The sequence below is a fragment of the Telopea speciosissima genome, chromosome 11 (genome assembly GCF_018873765.1).
Source record: "Telopea speciosissima isolate NSW1024214 ecotype Mountain lineage chromosome 11, Tspe_v1, whole genome shotgun sequence".
In the NCBI taxonomy this organism is placed as follows: domain Eukaryota; kingdom Viridiplantae; phylum Streptophyta; class Magnoliopsida; order Proteales; family Proteaceae; genus Telopea; species Telopea speciosissima.
Genome location: NC_057926.1, coordinates 15680278 through 15695852, shown reverse-complemented (window position 1 = coordinate 15695852; position 15575 = coordinate 15680278). Strand labels below are relative to the sequence as shown.

Here is a 15575-nt window from a genome sequence, read left to right as displayed (position 1 = left end):
GCATGATTTGTATGCTCCAGCTTGAGGGAGAGTGTTAAACCGTGGGGATATTTCCGATTATTACACTATAGGGGTAGTCCCCTATCGTGCGTTATCTTTTGGGTTGTTCTTTTTCCTATTCTATATAGGTCTCCTCTTTTCCTAGTTTTTTTCTTTGTTGCTTAGTTGGTTTCCTAGTTAGAGTAGGAAACCTCTATTGTGACTTTGTATCTCTTTAAATAGCATTGGTGAGGGGAGCCCAGACTCACCGATTGTTAATCTTTCTAGCAATTCTTCTTCTCCAATGTCTTCTCCATCCTCCTCTCTATTGCTGGTTTTATACTTTGATATTGCCATACATATGTATGCTTAAGCATGGTTAAAAGACTTACAAATAAAGGTAAATTCCAATGCTTGCATCACGAGTGATAGTATGAGAAAGCTATAAGTGGCAGTGTGAGCAATGAGAAGTAACAAACAAGTTTGTACTGGATTTTTCTGATTTAAATGACATTCAATTTCATTTTCTGAAAGCTTCTTGATTCTTAACAGTATCACAGGAATGAAATACATGTCAGAGGTACAAACCTCCATGTACTGAGAGCTTCCACATCCTGCAAGCATAGGCTAAACTTCCAGGACTGTCTCCTGCCCATCCAATTTTTCTTTTTCCTTTTCTCTTGGGATTTTTATTGTAGCAGTCTTGGATGAATTGTTGCTTGCTCAAAATCTTTCATAATAGCCCATTCTTAGCATGCATTTGGTCCTTTAGTAAGTATCAATAACCTGCTGAAAGCCCATTTTTTGGATGGAAGCTAGGTCAGCCAATTAGAAAGAAAGAATCACTAACCTGATGAAAGCCCATTTTTCGGATGCTTTTGGTAAAAACCTTCAAACTTCAACAGGACATAAGTGCAATCTCCTACCTCTCCCTCCACCATTCCCTTCACTCTGCTGCAACAACGTTGAACAATCAGCAGGTCAAATCCTATTTGAAAACAAAAACAGACTCCACTATGTCATCCCAAATAAAGCTGAAATGTTGATTGTAAATTAAGGAAAAATACTTCCAAGTACTGATAATGTTTCAGAAAGTCAGATTCCCGTTCTCATAAAATAAGTGAGAATCCATGCAGCAAAACATGACTAATAAGTAATATCCATTTACAAAGCATGTACCTAAATAACGATCAAGGAAACTCCTGGACCAGAAATGGCATACACAGATAACATCAATTCCTTTCTCAAAAGTTTCTATAGTTATGCGTTCTCCAGAAATTTGCTTTATTTATAAATTCTTTGTAAGGATGGACACATGTTAGAAATCCTAGTGGTAGTACATGAAGAGGGCCAATTCTGTCTTCTTTACCTGCTCCATGAACAATGATGCAGAATATGAGTATCACCAAGATCTCTTAGGTAGAAAATCAACCTGATCAAATGTAAGCTCATTTTTCTTCTTTTTCATTGCTTCAGATGACCAGAAACATATGCTCTATCTCTTTCTTTAGGATGGTCTTGAAGATATAGGAAGCAGTCTTGAAGAAAGTCTCCATTAGACAGTGATAATCAACCAAGTGAACAGAATATTGAACCAATAAGACCTTCAAAGTAGCTTCAATTTATTTCCTCCTTCATGGACTCTAATATCACAAGTGTAAATCTTTGTCTTTTATAGGTAAAGATCAACCATTAATAAACACGTTTGGATTGTCAGCTACATGTGGGTTTTTCCACCTCAGCAGGGGGCCAATATTCCACGGAGGACAAAACTTAGTATCAATCGTCATGTCTTTTCCAATATGATTTTTCAGGACTTTCAGGCAGATTACCAATCAGACCTTCGGAGAATTGTAATCTAATGTGGACTATTGATCAGTTTGCAATCTAGATGTTCAGGAAAACAGTTTTACATCCTCCCTTTATATGTTTCAGGAACTTGCTCTGCCATGATTTTCTTTTGCTGCACCATTTTGGCCCATTTGAACCAGTCTATGAAAGGATTAAAGTGTGAATGACCTTCATTTCTTTGCCTAAAAATTCTCTGCAATAGTCCATCCTCAGCAGGAATGGTTGATCAAGTGGACATAGAGATCCAAATCACAACAGTGGACAGCAGCTTGGTCAAGCTGTTGAAAAGACAGCATCACTAACCTCAGGTAGGCCCATTAATTGTGATGTGTTTGGTACATAGCCTTCTGAGTTTAATAGCAATAGTATTTCATCCAATATATTATATATCTCCTCAGATTGAGGATGTGACTTGTCAGCAACCAAAAATTCATGAATTTTGCCATCCACTTCTATCAAGCTATTCCCAGGAGTCTTCTTTATACCCCGGTCTCTCATCATACTTCTGACCATCCTCACATCATCCCATCTTCTTCTACTAGCATACATATTTGCTAGTAGTGCATAGATCCCACTATCTTTGGGGTCCAATTGCAGAAGTTTATCTGCTGCAAGTTTACCCAATTCCACGTTCCCATGCATTCTGCATGCATTCAGAAGAGCACCCCAAGCAGCTTCATCTGGCTCCATGGGCATTCTCTTTATCAACTTATTCGCCTCTTCCAGAAGCCCAACTCGGCCAAGTAGATCAATCATGCATGCATAATGTTCTGCCTTTGGCTCTATACCAAATACCCTTCTCATGTTCCCAAAGTACTCCTTCCCTTGGATGACCAGCCCACCATGACTACAAGCTGATAAGACACCAACAAATGTGATATCATCAGGCACAATTTCCTTACTCATTTGACCAAAAAGTCTAAGGGCCTGCTCAGCATATCCATGAACTGCATACCCAACAATCATCGAATTCCATGATACCAAATCCTTTTCTGGCATCATGTTGAAAATTTGTGCAGCTGCATCAATATTCCCACATTTAGCATACATGTCTATAAATGCATTAGCCAGAATGCCGCTAAGTTTAACTCTTTTCTGATCAACATAGTAGTAATGAATCCATTGACCAAGATCCAAGCAACCAGATTGACCACAGGCAGAAAGCACACAAACCAGAGTACTCTCTATGGGTACCACATGCGCCTTCTCCATCTCATGGAACAGTTTCAATGCTTTCTCTGGTTGATTTCTCTGTGAATAACCAGAAATCATTGCATTCCAAGATACAACATTCCTCTCGGGCATCTCATAAAAAAACTTCCTTGCAAATTCTAAACTACCATCTTTGGCATAGCCATTGATCATAGTGGTCCAAGAGAAAACATCACGAACTTCCATCCGGTCAAAGATTTCTTTCGCAGATATCAAGCAACCACATTTAACATACATATCCATCAATGCATTCATCAAATTCAGGCTATGATCCACATTTGTCTTCTCTATATAATGATGAATTGATTTACCCAGGCTCAAATCCCCTGACTGTGAGCAAGCGGAGAGCACAACAGTCATAGTAACCTCATTGGGAGTATCAGCACTCGGTAACATCAAATTAAATAGCTTCAAGGCCTCATCTGGAAGGTTATTCTGGGCGTACCCATTAATCATGGTAGTCCAAGAAACAACATCCCTCACAAGACTTGCGTCGAACAAAAGACGGGCAGATCCCAGATACCCATGTTTAGCATACAAATGCATAAGCCCATTTCTGACCAACAAATCGGCGTCACAACCCAACTTGTAGATCAAGCAATGGAGTTCTTCACCCTCCATAACTCCCTGGAACTGCTCACAAGCCTTCAGTACAAAGACAAAGGTCCGACTGTCCATGTCAACTTGATTTCGGACCATACGGCGAAACAGAAAGAAACCCAAGTTAGGACTTTTAGCTTTACAGTAACCCCTGATCATGGTATTCCACATATAAATATTAGGTTCTGCAATTTGGGTAAAGATGATATGGGCATGGTTGATGTCGCTGGAATCGGAGAGAGCGCAGAAGGATAAAACCCGGCTAACTGGGAAAATATGGGTTATGAGGCCAGTTCGAGTCATCTGGGCCTGGATTTGCTTCAATTCTGACATTGAATTGCAAGATTCAAGGGTTAAGAGAAGTGGGTTTGTAATAATCAGAGTAGTGTTGGAGATCCATTTTGGTTTCTGGAGAGGAATAACAGAGAATGATTTGATCCAGCTGAGAATGGATTGGGATTTCCTGCGAGCTGAAGAAGAGGAGAGACGAGACAAGGAAGAGAGAAGAAGTCGAAGCATTTGAATCCAAGAACAAAGCAGAATGTGGAGCTCTCATGTGGAATCCTACTTTGGGGCTAACTTTCAAATTTCGGCGGTGGAACCTTATTAACGGCACGATAATTGGAAAATCAGGCTTTGACTCCACAGTCACCGACTCGAAGATTCATCCAGCTCTAAGAAATTATCAGGTTCGGTATTTTCGTCCGGGTCATGTAGTCACGTCATGTGACATTCATTGAGCATTTGTTTTTTGAACAATTTACATGTACCTCTTCTGTAGTTTGGTCTAATTACAAGCAACCCTTCGTTGTTTAAACAAGGGAAATTATCAATGCCACTTCCTGACATTTGCCTATATTTTAAAGCATACCCACTAACTACTATACTATCAATGTCACCTCCTTGTTTTACCAAACTAATTCCACACAGACCCCCTACCGTTAGTTAAGAGTTGTTAAGTGGTGATATCAACAGTTTAAAAGATAATTCTACCCTTGTTACTGGCAAAATACCTAATCTACCCTTTCAATTAGAACACCCACAAACCCTTCTTCTTCCTCACACTCAGCCGACAACCATGGAGAACATCCACTACAGCCTACCATCTTCTGAAAAGAGACCTACTCCGGTGACCAAATCTACCCTTCGTTGCTTATTGTTTGTTTCACCACTGAAATGGGTCTTCTGTTTTTCTTTTCTAACGATGGTCTGTGTTTTAGGTTAGTAAAGGAACCGAAACCCTTCTGTCTCTACTTCTTCTTCTTTCTGCAACACCATCCGTCTCTTCTTTCTCCTCCTTTTGCAATAACAGAGGTGATAGATAGGTCGTACGTCACCCATGATCATCGTCTCATTTCTATTTCCTCCAGTCAATGATGAAACGGGAGAAAAATTAAATTGCCCCCACCGCCCAAAATCAAATTTAAAATTATTCATATTCACTGCAATTATTCATTAAATTAAGAGAAAGTAGTGGTTGAAAGTTGAAGTCTCAAACTACCAAAATCTAAGAATCCATAAAGAATTCGAGACATACTATCTATTCTACTGGCAGAGATAATTTCCCTTTTGTTCTTTTGTAGGTTCCGTAGTCTTCAATGGGCCATGGCGGCATTGGCTACGATGGGTGATTTGGGGTTGAGCACGCCAACGGCGTTGATGAGGTATGGGGTTGGGTGTGGAAGGTCTGCTTTGCGTGGTCGAAGAGGGCTGTGAGAGAGAGAGAAGGATCAGATTTTGGATAACGGTTAGAATCTCCCCAGGTTCCATAGCCCATCTCAGCAATCACCCATTGCAGTATTGCAACCCTTCCCAAACGCAGATTTTTTCCTTCTCTTATTCTAATTTTCGATATCGATCTTAAACAAACTCTTCTGTTTTCTTTGTGAGAAATGGTTTGATGAGCTTTGCTGCAATGTTTATGTTTATGGTGGTGTACGTCCACTAACATGGGCCCTGGGTAACTTGTGGATGTTGCATTTTTTTTAATCAATTTTAATTTAAAAATTGGGAGAATTTTGTTCATTGGAACAATCTGATTGAGTAATATTTCTCTCTCAGTCAGTGGATCAATCTAAGTTTTTTATGTTTTAAGGTAAAGGGTATTTTGGTCAAAAGAATTTCAGAGATTAACACCGTTAAAAATGGGTTATGGTAGTTAGTGGGTGTGCTTTAAAATATAGGCAAACACCAGGGGGTGGCACTGATAATTTCCCTTTAAGCAATTACATATGCCTGGCCTGAAATATGGTGGGACTAACAAATAACCTTAGTCCGTTAAATTAAAACAGTCAGTTGAAGCCAAAAATTCATAAATGGTTGTATTACTTTAATAATGCAAAGTATATTTCATTGCCTTGGGGATTCTCTGTACAATGAGATATATATAATAGATGACAATAAATAGAAGGTGATGAATCAAAGGGATAGGGTACCATGCAAGGCTAGGATTGATATCAATTGACTGCCAATAATAGTTCTAGAGATATATCACATGTGATAAATGAGCCATGCACTCTTTAGGAAAGTGGTGAGTAAGTGAGGTAGGTGCCATGGCTGTCCAGGATTGGAGTTACCAATTCTGGAGGATCACAATCAATCTTGGGATATTGACATGTGATCAAAGGTGAGTGATACTCTGTTGGCCAATGGGAGAAAAGATTCTCAACTATCCAATACTGTCCAATACACCCCCTCAAGGTGGAGATTCGATGGCTCGGATCTTCAGCTTGTCACGAAGAAAAGCAAACCGATTTAAAGATAGACCCTTTGTCATAATATCGGCGATCTGATCAGCGGTGATGATGAAGTGAACATTGAGTTCCTTTTTGGCGACCTTGTCGCGGACAAAATGGAAGTCAATTTCAACATGCTTTGTACGGGCATGAAATACCGGATTAGCGGACAGATATGTAGCTCCAATATTATCACACCATAGCACGGGTGCCTGAGTGAGAGGAATGCTCAGTTCCCCAAACAGAGATTGTAACCATGTGAGCTTTGCACATGCATCAGCCAATGCCTTGTATTCTGATTCAGTAGAGGACCATTCCACAGTCTTTTGCTTCCTAGAGTTCCATGAGATGAGGTTCGGACCCATATAAATGGCATATCCACCTGTGGACTTACGATCGGTATCATCACCCGCCTAGTCGGCATCAGTGAATGCCTGTAGATTTTGGGAGCTGGAGCGGGTAATGGATAGCCCATAATGTTTCGTGTGCTGCAGATATCGGAGGATACGCTTGACCATAGACCAATGATCAACACTTGGAGCGTGCATGTACTGGTAGGCTCGATTGACAGAGTAAGTGATGTTCGGACGGGTCAATGTAGCGTATTGTAACGCTCCAACTATGGACCGGTATTTGGTTGGATTAGTGAACATGGCACCGCCTGTGGACGATGCTTTAACGGAGGTGGCTATGGGGGTGAGAACCGGTTTGCAATCACTCATTCCCTTTCAATTAGGTCTTTGATGATCGAGCTTGGGATAGAATCACCCAGAGAAGTATAGATTGCCTCAACACCCAACAAGAAGTTTAAGCGGCCCAGATCAGTGATGGCAAATTCAGACGCAAGATCTGCCAGTAACTTGGTGATGTGATGTGGGACATTTCCTGTGACCAAGATGTCGTCCACATAAACCAGGACATAAGTGAGCTTCACCCCCTGTTTATAGATGAACAAGGATGTGTCTGTCTGAGATGGGGCGCACCCTGATGAGACCAAGAACTGTGACAACCGTTGAAACTAGGTCCGCGGGGCCTGCTTAAGCCCATAGAGTGACTTATGAAGTCGACAAACATGATTGGGCCTTGTTTGGTCTTCAAACCCCTGTGGTTGAGTCATATACACTTCTTCATCAAGGATGCCATGTAAGAAAGCATTTTTAATGTCCAGTTGGCGAACAGACCAGCCATTGGAGATGGCAAAAGAAAGAACTGTCCGAATGGTTGTGGGTTTGATGACTGGACTAAAGGTCTCATCATAATCAACCCCGTGCTGCTGATGCAAACCCTTAGCCACCAACCTCGCCTTGTAACGTTCAAGAGAACCATCCGCTTTCCTTTTGATCCTGTATATCCACTTACAGCCAATTAAATTCATGTTAGGAGTACGGGCAACGAGAGATCACGTGTTATTATGCAATAAGGCATTAAATTCCTCGGACATGGCAGAGCGCCAATTAGGGTCACGGCTGGCTTGGGTGTAGGTTGTTGGTTCAGCTTGTATGGATGATGAGAGATTGGTATGAAGAGAGGAGGGTTGAGGCTCGGTGAGAGCATAAATGTCGCCTAAAAGTCTTATGTGAAGTGGAGGACTTGGTGGCGGTGAAGATGTGGGGTAAGTAATGGTGGGAGCCGTGGAGGGTGTTGATGGAGTGGTAGAGGTGGTGGATGGGGGGTCAAGTGGGTTCGGGTTTGCGGGTTGAGGTGGAGGTGGTACATCCAATGGTAGTAAAGAAGTTGGGTTAAGAGGTAGGGATACCCACAGGGTGATGAGTGGTGGTGATTGAGGTGTAGTGCAGTGGGATTGGTGTGTTTTGAAGGGAAATACATTCTCATCAAAGCGCAAGTGACGAGCAATGTAAATCCTATTGGTCTCAATGTGCAAGCACCTATAGCCAGAGTGAGCTGGGCTATAGCCCAAGAAAACACATGGAGCATATCGAAATTCCATCTTATGATTATTGTAGGGGCACAAGAAAGGGAAACATAGACAGCCAAATGTCTTAAGAAAGGAGTAGTCTGGTGGATTGTGAAACAAGATTTCCAGAGGGGATTTGCTATAGGTCACTGTGGAGGGCATCCTGTTAATGAGGTACACAACGTTCTCAAAAGCATAGTCCCAAAAAATGTGAGGAACAGAGCCATGAGCCAACAAGGTTAGGCCGGTTTCAGCAATGTGACGGTTGCGACGTTCTACCGTGCCTTGTTGCTCATGGGTATGAGGGCAGGACAGCCTGTGTTGAATGCCAAGAGAGGCAAAGAACTTAGCCAGAGGACGATACTCTCCCCCCCAGTCGGTTTGAACCGATTTGATTTTGCAAGAGAATTGTCGTTCCACAAGTAATTGAAATTGTTTAAAAGTGGAGAAAACTTCAGATTTGGTCTTTAGAGGAAAAAACCAAATAAATTTGCTAAAATCGTCCACAAATAACATAAAATAACGGTGTCCCAAAGATGATAGAGTGGGGGATGGTCCCCATACATCACTAAAGATTAATTGAAGAGGAGTAGTACTTCTTGATTGAGTTTCCCTTAAAGTAAGGCGACATGATTTTCCCAATTGACAAGTAGGGCATAAATATGGTGATTTAGGTATTTTTGTGTCACGCATAATAAGTTGGAGAACTCGGTCATGTGGGTGACCCAACCGGTGATGCCAAAGAGCGTAGGATGACTGAACAACAAAATGAATAGAGGGAGACAGCAGCTGAGATGGCTGAAGGGAGTAAAGCCCATCTTTACTCGGCCCCAAAAGAAGCGTGCGCCTGGACTTCCAATCCTTCACACAAAAATAAGATGCATGAAATTCAAAGAATACATCATTTTCAAGTGCGAATTTCTGAACCAAAAGTAAAGATTTTGTTAGATTGGGAACATGTAACACATTGGATAGAGAAAGAGACCGAGAAGAAGATGGGAGAACAGATTGTCCAATATTTAAGATGGGAAGAGATTTACCATTGCCAACCATGAGTTCATTGTTACCTTTGTAAGGTTCATAAGATGAGAATGCTTGAAGATCTGGCGTAGCATGATGACTAGCCCCTGTGTCGGCTATCCATTGAGAATGAAGGGATGGGTTTTGGGGTGGCGGATATGAAGGAGTGGTGTAGTGGGCGTGAGGAGTGGGTGGTTGAGTGGATGGAGAGGGGTAATAGGTGATGGGGGTATTATTTGGCCGGGAATAGAACGGGTAGTGGCTTGGGGTGGGTAGGATTGGTTTGGAATTTTGTCCTTGAGTTTGATTTTTGTGGTAACATGTGTCTGCTTGGTGATTTGTACGGCCGCAAATGGTGCATGGACTGTGAGCAAATGCATTGGATCGGCTGAATCCACTTGGCTTGGTTGGAGGACCACGACCACCAAAGTGACCATGTCCGCGTCCCCTAGAGGAACCACGGCCAGCAGGTGAAGTGTGCTGGCCACGGTTTTGCTGGGCAATATTGGCTGATGCAGTGGTTGCCGGGTCAATAATAGCCTGGCGAGATGTTTGAAGATGTTCATGGCTCAACAGGAGACTCATCAATTCGGAGAAGGGAATGGGATCAGAACGTCCCATAAGAGTGGGCACCATAGCTTGAAAATCCGAGCGTAGGGCTCTGAAAATATGGATGTTGAAGTCCGCCGATGGTAAAGGTTTGCCTGCCACAGCAAGCTCATCAGATAGTGCTTTGGCACGTTGAAGAAACTGGGTTATGTTTTCATCAGGTTTTTGAAATAAATTCTGCAATGTCACATTGAGAGATAAGAGACGTGTAGTTGAGGCAAAACTGTATGCATTATGGAGGGCATCCCATAGGTCTTTGCTTGTGTCACAGCCAACCGCAAGAGGGAAGGCTTCTTCAGAGAGAGAGGAAATAAGGATGCTCATAATTGCTGCATCGTGCTCCATCCAAGTTTCAGCAAGAGTAGGGTCGGTGGGACATGGCTTGGTGCTAGTGACATAGCTGTAATAACTATGGCCTTTCAAAAATGGTACTACTTGAGTTTTCCAATACACATAATTTTTAGATGTGAGTTTGAGAGAAAGCACATGATGAGGATTAGATGAGATAGAGAGAGGAGTGGTAGCCAAGGCCGTGGTGGTGTCACCCATAGTGAGAAGAGATAGCAAAGGAGGGACGAAAATGGGGTGGTGGAGGGATCGAAATTTTGAGTGCTCAATGGAGCATGTGGCTCATGATACCATAATAATGCAAAGTATATTTCATTGCCTTAGGGATTCTCTGTACAATGAGATATATATAATAGATGACAATAAATAGAAGGTGATGAATCAAAGGGATAGGGTTGCCATGCAAGGCTAGGATTGATATCAATTGACTGCCAATAATAGTTCTAGAGATATACCACATGTGATAAATGAGCCATGCACTCTTTAGGAAAGTTGGTGAGGTAGGTGAGGTAGGTGCCATGGCTGTCCAGGATTGGAGTTACCAATTCTGGAGGATCGCAATCAATCTTGGGATATTGACATGTGATCAAAGGTGAGTGATACTCTGTTGGCCAATGGGAGAAAAGATTCTCAACTATTCAATACTGTCCAATATACTTTTTACCCTTTTACCCTTACATTACAAAACCCAAACGTATCTCCTCAACCTTCTATCGTTCCAACCTCATCTTCCATTTCACCTCTTTCTTCTCCAGTAATCTGGCGATCTGTGAGGAGCTTCACTCACCAATCCGGCGATAACACTGTTCACTAACTGAAATGGGTTTGATAATGGAGCGCATGGACGGGTTCTCTGAAGCATCAATTACAGTTGCCGAAGGTGGGTTTCAGCTCTTTCCCTACATCATCGAACCCATTTCAGTTCAAGCTCTTGAAATGTGCTCCCATAAAAAGGGTCCTCGGCATTGGGTTTTTCAATCTAATGGTTTAGATTTGCCCATAGTCATGCGGCTCATGCCATGTAGCAAAATCCTAGTTTTACACTTCTATATTTTTGGGCTTGCATCGTTGTTGCTGCAAATAGGATCTTATGACAAATAAGAGTTTTCCTACACCATTCTAGATTGACAGATTCTAATTTGGAAGTGTGCTCAGTGGAATGAATTCAGATCCCCATGAGAACTAAGGAAAATTATTGGTTTTGTAGCCAGAAGTTATAGGATCTACTCTCAAGGTGGGATACTTAGGCACATTAGCAAGGATAAAAATCCTCTTCAATTCTTTAATCTCCAAGTGCGGTGCAGTGCGGAACTAGAGACACGACACCTGACATTTTCTAAATTTGACGGTTGTTAATCGATTGACCCAGTTCTTCTGTTTTTTTACTACGCCACCACCTCAAGTTAAATGTAGCAAATCTTAAGTTTACTTCCAATATGGATATACGAAATATTCCCTCTTTTTTACCAAAACAAATACGAGAAAAGGAAAAGGTAGTAGGGGGAGGGGAGAGAGATACTGTCTGTACCATAAGATAGGTCCAACCTATATACAAATTTGTATTAGCTATTCTTTAGTCGCATCGTACGGTATGTTTCCAACGACAATGATTCAAACGAAATCAATGGAATAGTTGAGCAAACCATCCAATTCAATCCCGAGAATTTCATGCCTATCACCCGAAATTCATCACTAACAATGAAACCTAATTATATAATCAATAACTTAGACAGAGAGGGAGATGTTTATAACAAACCAAATATGTGCCCATCTTTGAGAGCTAGCCATCTTTCATAAGAAGAAAGAGAAGCCATCTTAGAACAAGATTATTAGATCGATCTTCTTCCTCTACATTCCGCTTTTCCAAAAACTACCTTCTTTTCTTCCTTGGGCTCTCTGTCTCTCACTGGGAGGTGGGACCGGTAGCAAGGGTGGGGGCTGAGTTGTAGGAGGAGGAAGAAGAGAGAAGAAGAAGAGAGAAGAAGAAGAGAGCAAAAAAATATTGTAGGGAAAGAGGCACCTTTGTCTTCCGACCACCAGGAGAAAAGTAACCTCAAGCGAGAAGACAAGACAAAAATCTAGAAATCTAGAAAGGAGAGAGGCATAAACATGAGAAAAACGCAATCAGAGCATGGTTAAAAACCCAACTCTCGATTAGGCCGATGGCATGAGACTAAGAAGAAGAAGGAAACCCGGATTAAGAAGAAATCAATTGATCAGGTTGGGGCAAAAAGAGACCCGATTAAGAAGAAGGAAACCAAAGAACAGAGGGTAACCAAAAAGCACAAGAAAAGTAGAAGTGGGACGGTGAGAGAAGAGGGACGGTGAGAGATTGAGAGAGATTTGAGGAGAATGCAAGAGATTGAGAGAGATTTGAGGGATCGTGATAGATTGAGAGAGAAACGTGAGGGATTGTTTTACTATATTTTGGAAAATATTACAAAACCTTTTTTTAGCCCTCCTAGAGAAAGAACATTATATAGAGAAGCCCTAACCAAAGTACAAAATTGCCCCTAGAGCCCAAAACTAACCAACTAGTCATACTCGGACAAAAACATAGCATATTTCTCAAAACATGTCGATTCAAGGTCTCGACGAGCTCTACACAACTCACAACCATCAACGGTGATGTATCCGCATTTTAGGCCATCCGAGATCGTTTCGAGGCGAAATGGCCCTCCAAATATCCTCAACCACTCTCTAGACCGAAATCAGACCTTCACCAATAACACAGGGAGGTACATGTAAATTGCTCTTTTTAATTGGGCCATACACCATACACTATTTACGGACCCTATGTTTGGCCTAAAACTAAACAAACACCTAGATTTTTTTTTATTTTTTTATTTTTGGGCACTTCAATACTAACCCCTTCTTTCATCTCACCTGTGAAGCAGTCATAGTCTCAGTTCTTCTTCACTCAGAGATGGAGAAAAATGCAGATATTAAAAAAATAAGACAAAAGCATGACTCTCCTTAACCTGGTTTGACTTGCCCAATTCATTAGGTTTTGAAAAGGCAAGTCGAGTAAAAAAAACCTAGTTTTCCAATTATTATCGTCAAACATCTCTCATAATATCATAATGCTGAATGAAGTATTGAGGTGTTCCATGAGCATAAATCAAGTTTGGAGGTTTATTTGGGTGAAAAAGGTGTTTTTGTGGTATGAGTCATGTCATGAGACATTGATGTTGATCAACATGAAAGAGTTCATGTAATATATTCCACCTGAAAGTTATAATAGTAAAAAAAAATTGGAAGGAAGTTTAAAAAAAATTTGGGTGAATGAAAAAATAATTAAAGGAAAAGGCAGAGTACAAAGATAGAGCAAAAAGGCAAGATACATATAGGACCCTTATCTAACCATCCAAAACAACCATAAAGGATGATACATAAAAAAGCAGGGATGGGGAGAAAGCATCACTCAAATGGTGATACATCATAATCTAGAGAAAGACAAAACATCAATAAAAAGATGATACACCAAAAGTCAGGATGGGCAGAAGCACCAATAAAATGATGATACTTCAAAAAAGTTGGGGATGGGGGAGAAATAGGTGGAAGGTCCCAACAAGAGGCATGATGCATGTTTCTTAATGTGTGTTGACTCTTTGAATGAATGTGAATGAGTTTATTTCGAATCTCAAAAGAGATGGCTTCCCATATGTCTTCTATAATATGCAAGGAGGTGGTCCATCTTCTATTATTTCTTTCCTACTATTGATGTATACATTGACGCTACCCTTCTCTAACAGTTTAAACTTTTAGGTGAAATAGTAGCGAACATGGTAACAGAATAGGGGGGTCGAGTGTTAGGCTCCTGAGAAGGGAATTGGAAGAGTTTTCCTGATATTTTTTCTCTTCTGGTGTCGCGCGAAGAAATGTGGTGTGAGCTCCACATGCAAAGACCATGGGATCTTGGCCTGCACATGCGGAGGAATGTTGATGTATACATTGATATTGCCCTTCCCTTACAATTCGAGCTTTTAGGTGAAACGAAACAAACACCCACCAAATATTATAAATCATAAACACAAAAACAAGTTTACCAATAGCGTCAAAGATTGACTTACCACTACTTTTTTTTAAATCCACCTCCATTCTCTTTGAAAGGAAGAATATTACGATGTTGTGGCCAACACTTAGTAAGGATTCCATTCCAAACAAATCTAGATAATGAATATAAAAATACTATGCAATCCACATTTTCATGAGAGATCCAACATAGACAACAATTAGGTATACAAATGTTTCTCTTGTGAAGGTACTCTTGTGTAGAGAGAGATAATGTCAAAGCACGTGAAGCAATGAAATTATTTCTGGAAATATTGAAATTGAACCATACAAACCTATGCCAATGGGCTTTCTAAGATTTTCATCTTATCAGTTTCCAAGTAGAAGCATAAGCGAACTTCTTTGAAGAATTTCCTAGCCATAAAACTAAATTACCACTCCCTCCAAAGTTTTTGAGATTTTTATCTAATCAACTTCCAGGTGGACTTTTATTGCTCTTGTGGATGTCGACATTTATGAAGTGCTCTGCAGGGTAAAATGAATGTCTGTGAACATCTGGTAGACCTGGCCACATGGTTGTAATTGCATGCGGCTGTGATATATGCGATTGTGCTTGAGTGGTTGTGATGCCAACTAGTGAGTTGAGGAAAGGAATGAGTTGGGTTTGGTTTTTAGACCATTGATTCATCCTTGTCCTAGTGGCTATTTCAGTTCAACAATATCCTTCCAAAACTTCACTCTTTCCCGTTATCCACATCAAACCGTACCCACTTGAGGAAGTAAGAGTTATATGATTAATTCTCTTCAAAAGACATCTTAATGTAACTCTATTAGCCACTATATGTCCCAACCATTTTCATTTCCAAGCATTGGGGTATATGGGTTTTTTATTTAATGATGGAGGGATCTATTCGTCACCCACATATATTAGCATATTCTATGCCAAACCCATATCGTCAAGGAGGAGTGAAAGTGTCAGAGGGCGTGTACTACTGACAATATGTGTAATGACTCAAAACCCGGACATGGTAAAGGGTACTGCTCTCGCAAGCGCAATCCAAAAGGTCATCATAACCATACAAATGGCTGCGACTCTCTCATACACACATTAGACACAACGGAAGCATAAAGGTTAGGGCAACATTTCAAGTAACATTTTCACACTAGCGGCAAGTATTTATATTATGCACACCATAAACTAAGATTGAAAAGTTAGAAAGTCATACACATCACAAAATGATTAAGCTCTCATAACAACAAAAGACATCAGAATATAGACTAAGGCTCTTAAT

General features: G+C 40.9%; 1 protein-coding gene across 1 annotated transcript; it reads right to left on the bottom strand.

Annotated features, from left to right (window-relative positions):
• Positions 1-1239: 1239 nt before the first annotated feature.
• LOC122644605 (pentatricopeptide repeat-containing protein At2g22410, mitochondrial-like) lies at positions 1240-4230 on the bottom strand. Its single transcript, XM_043837984.1, has one exon. It carries the CDS (start codon positions 4159-4161, stop codon positions 2104-2106), a length of 2058 nt encoding a protein of 685 aa, XP_043693919.1. The 5' UTR covers positions 4162-4230; the 3' UTR covers positions 1240-2103.
• Positions 4231-15575: the final 11345 nt, after the last annotated feature.